This window comes from Cynara cardunculus (assembly GCF_001531365.2).
Source record: "Cynara cardunculus var. scolymus isolate 2C chromosome LG 1, CcrdV1, whole genome shotgun sequence".
NCBI classification, from domain to species: Eukaryota; Viridiplantae; Streptophyta; class Magnoliopsida; order Asterales; family Asteraceae; genus Cynara; species Cynara cardunculus.
The window spans coordinates 42,793,265-42,798,162 of record NC_037528.1 but is presented as its reverse complement, the minus strand read 5'-3'; the positions used below and the strand labels follow the sequence as shown (position 1 = coordinate 42,798,162).

The 4,898-nt window shown below is 28.9% G+C and overlaps 1 protein-coding gene across 1 annotated transcript in view; it reads right to left on the bottom strand.

Moving 5' to 3' along the window:
* Positions 1–2,386: 2,386 nt before the first annotated feature.
* Positions 2,387–4,898, bottom strand: part of LOC112506127 (thaumatin-like protein 1b) — a 27,880-nt gene continuing 25,368 nt past the window's right edge. The window contains exons 2-3 of the mRNA XM_025110159.1: positions 3,161–3,313; positions 2,387–3,054 (exon numbers count right to left, since the gene is read on the bottom strand). Coding sequence (XP_024965927.1) covers positions 2,387–3,054; positions 3,161–3,313 — 821 coding nt within the window. The remainder of the gene's footprint in view (positions 3,055–3,160; positions 3,314–4,898) is intronic.

Sequence of the window (4,898 nt, the reverse complement as noted above, 5' to 3'; positions counted from 1 at the left end):
GATTATATAAATTATTAATATATATATATATATATATATATATATACATTTTAAATTTTGTATTTGGTTACACAAATCTACATATAATCATATAACACTACAAAAAATTCAGGTTTATAGAACGCCAAAAAATTCAAGCGTCCTAATAAACCGTTTTATAGGTCGCTAGAAATATATAAGCGTTCTAATAGACCACTTTATAAGACTTAATTTATAGGATCAAAAAATAAAGTGTAATATATAACGGTGTTGTAATAAGTTTATAAAACACTTGTATGCGTCTTAACGAGTTTTTTAGAAGAATTTTAATACAAAACGTCTCATTAGCAATTTTATAGGACATTATTTGAAAAAATATCATATCAAGACAAGTGTACTATAAAATGATGAGATTATATGAGACTTTCTCAAAGGTATCCTATAAAATTTATAATGCGACACGTTTTATTTTAAAAATGTCCTAAGAACTTGTTAAGATGCCAAAAAAACGTTCTATAAACTTATTACAATATAAAGTTTTATTTTTTGTTCCTAAAATTAAGTTTTATAAAACGGTCTATCAAGACGCTTAAAAACTGATGGTGTACTAATAAGTAATTAAATTGAAGTTTTATTACTTAAGATATAATATTATTGATTTTTACTATCTCGTTTGTATTAATTAATATATTTTATTATTAGTAATTTCTTTTAATCATGTTATATAATATTATAATTGACTAATTTTCTAACAAGTTATTTTTTGTCATTTTCCATTTTTCAATTACTTTAGTTTTTATTAAAAATAATTAGTTGATCAGCTAATTTATCAACTAGTTTGTAAAACATAACTTTCATAAATAAAACTTGTTAGGTGATCTTGTAGACTTGGTATATTTCAAAAGGTTTGCCGATTAACACACTACTAGAAAACTGGGCATTTCAGGCGGAAATTTCCGCCGGAATTTTTCCGGCGGATTTCCAGCAGAAGTCAAAAAAATTGACTTTTATTGACTTCCGCCGGAAATCCGCCCGAAAAATTAAACTGGTTACTTTTTCGTCGGATTTCCGGTGTATTTCCGGCGGATTTGTTAATTAATTGTTAATTAATCTTTAAAAATTAATTAATAACTGAAAAAAAATTTGAAAGGATACATTCTGGCGGATTATTTAAAAAAATTAAAAAAAATTAAAAATTCTTTAAAATTAAATCCGTTGGAAAATATTTTAGAAATTTTTTTTTTGAAAAATCAAAAACCCTTTTAATCTTTTCCGGCGGATTTCCGGCGGAAAAGTAAATATTTTTTTAAAAAAATTTAAAATTTCCAGCGGCATTTTGAATTATTTTTAAATTTTTTATTAAAAAAGAGTAAACATTTTTCCGGCGGATTTCCGGCGGAAAAATAAATAAATTTTTTAAAAAATTTAACATTTTCGGTGGATTTCCGGCGGATTTTTATTTTTTTTATTAAAAAAAGAGTAAACATTTTTTCGGGGGATTTCCGGCGGAAAAATAAATAATTTTTTAAAAATACTTTAATATTACCGAAGGATTTCCGGCGGAAAATTTAAAAAAATATTTAAAAAAGAAATAAACAAATTTTCCGGCGAATTTCCGGCGGATAATTAAAAAATTTATTTAAAAGAGAAATAAATAATTTTTCTAAAAAAAATATAAACAATTTTCCGRCGGATTTCCGGCGGATAATTAAATAATGGACCGTATTGGTCTTTAATGGACCGTATTGGGCTTTAATGAACCGTATTGGGCTTTATGGAAGAGGCCGCCGGTACATTTTTTAAAAAATTTTTTTTTGAAAATTTTATTTAAATTAAAAAAATATATATTACATATCCGCCGGTAAATTTTAAAAAAAAAATTTTGAAATTTTTTATTTAAATTAAAAAATATATATATATATATTACCGGCGGATTTGGCCGCCGGTAAATTTTTAAATTTTTTTTTTTTGGAAATCTTATTTAATTAAGTTTTTCCGGCGAGAAAATACTCCGGCGGAAAAATACGCCGGAAAAGTTTTAATTTTTTTTTTAATTAAGTTAAACCAAGTTTCTTAACTTTTTCCGGCGAAAGATTTCCGGCGGCCGTAATCCGCCGGAAAAGGGAAAAATCCGCCAGAAAACTCGACGGAAAAAAAATCAACGACGCCCTCTTTTCCGGCAGACAAAGAGGGTAATTTTGGTAGTGACATCAACATCATTCTAATTACTTATTTTAACGTTTTTGAATATGATTGTTGGTTTGTATACATATACACTCAGAAGTCCATTGGTTACTCGATTAAAACGCATAAAAATCCCATTTTGTTATATTGAATTTTGAATCCATATAAATGCAAATATATTATATTTTCACTCAAATACTTCACAATTTCTACTGAAAAAACATCATGGGCAAAATGTAATCAGATAATTAGCCCCACTGTTACATGTAAAAGTGCTTGTTTTGTCGTCATAAGCAAAGCTATAAGCCTTGGGGCAAAGATTCTTGAAAAATTGCGAATAGTTCGTGGGCGGGCATGTGTCCGGTGAACTGTGATCGCCGGCGCAACAATATTCCGGTTTGTTAAACGCGACACATGCACTTTTACAACCGATTGTTCCACCAGATGCATCCTTGACAGCAAGCTCAGGCATGCACTGAGCATTAATGTCAACCGGACAATCTGTGGTTGGACAACCAACACCGTCTTGCGAAACCACAGAAACCGGTAAATTAAACCCATCAACAAGGCTAACGTCGTAGAAATCCATTTGACCTGCAGGTGACAAAGTAAACTCCACAAGGGTTGCAGGTGGGGCTGCACCTGCACCATTGCATCCTACTTGACCAGAACCACAATCTCCACTCTCACAATGGAACTTTCCGTCATCGTTGGAACAGCTGAATCGGGCCCAGACTCGTCCTGACCATGGCACCGGCATGTTAATGGTGTTTGAGGCTTGAGGTGCCAGTTCGAATCCTGTTGGTACTGAGTCTCCGCTGCCAGTTAAAGTTGCTGGTGCAATGCCATAAGGACAGTTATTTTTTATTGTGAAAACCGACGAGTGAATCCCTGCAAAATCCATGATTAATAAACATAACGGGGGCATGATATATTATATATATATATGTATGTATGTGTGTATATATATATATATATATATATTCTGGAATTATACCATAAATCAAGTTGCAGACTAAGAAAAGAGCAAACAGAAGTTGAATCTCCATATCGAGAAACCAAAATGGCAAGATTAATATTTTGATGTTAGGAGAAAATAGTAGAGGAGGCAAAGGGTGGAGTTGGGTTTTTATTAGAGGTGTTAGTTGAGCTCAATTACAACAAGACACAATTTAAGCCATACATTTTAATATCATAATAAATAACATGATTTGCTATGCATTCCTCATATTAATTATTTAATTAATTAAGACAAATTTACATTAATATTCTAATTCGTGTTATCTCACTCTTCAATATAGAAAGCTCATTACAATGCAACTATATTGTTTATTATTATTTGTTTTATTACTTATTAGAAAATGTAAATTATATTTGTTTAAAAGAAAAAATGTTTTATTTTTATTTCTTTTTATTTCTTTTTCTACCAAAAATATATAAAAAAAAATTAAAAATTTCCGACGGAATTTAATTTTTAACTAAAAACATTAAATTCCGTCGGAAATGTTATTGATCAACGCTAATTAGTTTATTGAAATAAATTAGACAAATTTTGCGACGGATTTGTGAAGGTTTTGAATAAGTAAAAAATCCGTCAGAAATCCGTTGAAAAACCGTTTTTAATAATTTTAATTTTTTTTAAAAAAATCAGTGGGGGTTTGTGGCGGACGTGGATAAAAGTTGACTTTTTTTTACTTTTTTGGGATCCATCAGAAATCTGCCGAGAATATTTCCTACGGAAATTCTTGCCAAAAAATTCTGTCGGTGATACCCTTTTTTTTTAGTAATGTAAATAAACAATAAATTGTTAAAATAATATATACTATTAATATAGGAAATATATAAGGTTGGAGTTGAGATTTAAAAAAACACTTCCTTTTAGTCATTTAAATTTAAGTTTAAATATGGGGAATATGATTGAAGATGATACAAACATTTAGAACATTTTTTTGGTAAATATAAGTTAACTTATTTTTTTAAACTAACTAGTGTTTGACTCCGTACGTTACCTGGTGACGATAATTTTTTTGGAAATATTAAAGTTAAATGGGTGATAATTACATATCAGATTTTAAACTAATATTAATCGATATTACATTTAATATGAAACTATTGGATCATCCTCAATTGTTCATTTTGATATATATATATATTGATTAATAAGTCATGGATCATCAACTTTGTAACTGGTTCAAAATGATAAAATAAATGTGTGAGACTAATGATTATAGTCATGAGGTGTATTATGAGAATTGTTTTGTCATAATTCATAATATATCGATTTATCCTCTAGAAATATCCCCATAAATCATTTGAGTTACCATGCAAATGTGGTGTTATTACCTACTTTTGCATAATTACGTGACATTTTGATAATTTCCTTACATTTGTTGTAGTGTACTCGTGTGCATCTTGACCAAAAACTCTCCTCGAAACTCTTCCTTTCCAAACCTACGATTGTACGAAAAGTACCAGTAATCGCAAGTATTGTCACTACTTCGACTACAGGGAAGTCTGATGGAATTTTTAATATTTTATATCATTTGTTCGAGTTTTTAGGTCTGCTTGAGATTGTTTCTTCATAGTTTGGTTTCTCAGTACTTAAAAAAAAAGTAGTTTTTAATCATTTTATGTAAAATTAAATGTATTATATCGATTCTAATTTATTTTTATATATATAGTTTGATTTCAATTTAAATAAATAATGAAACCGGACTAATTTATATATTAATAAT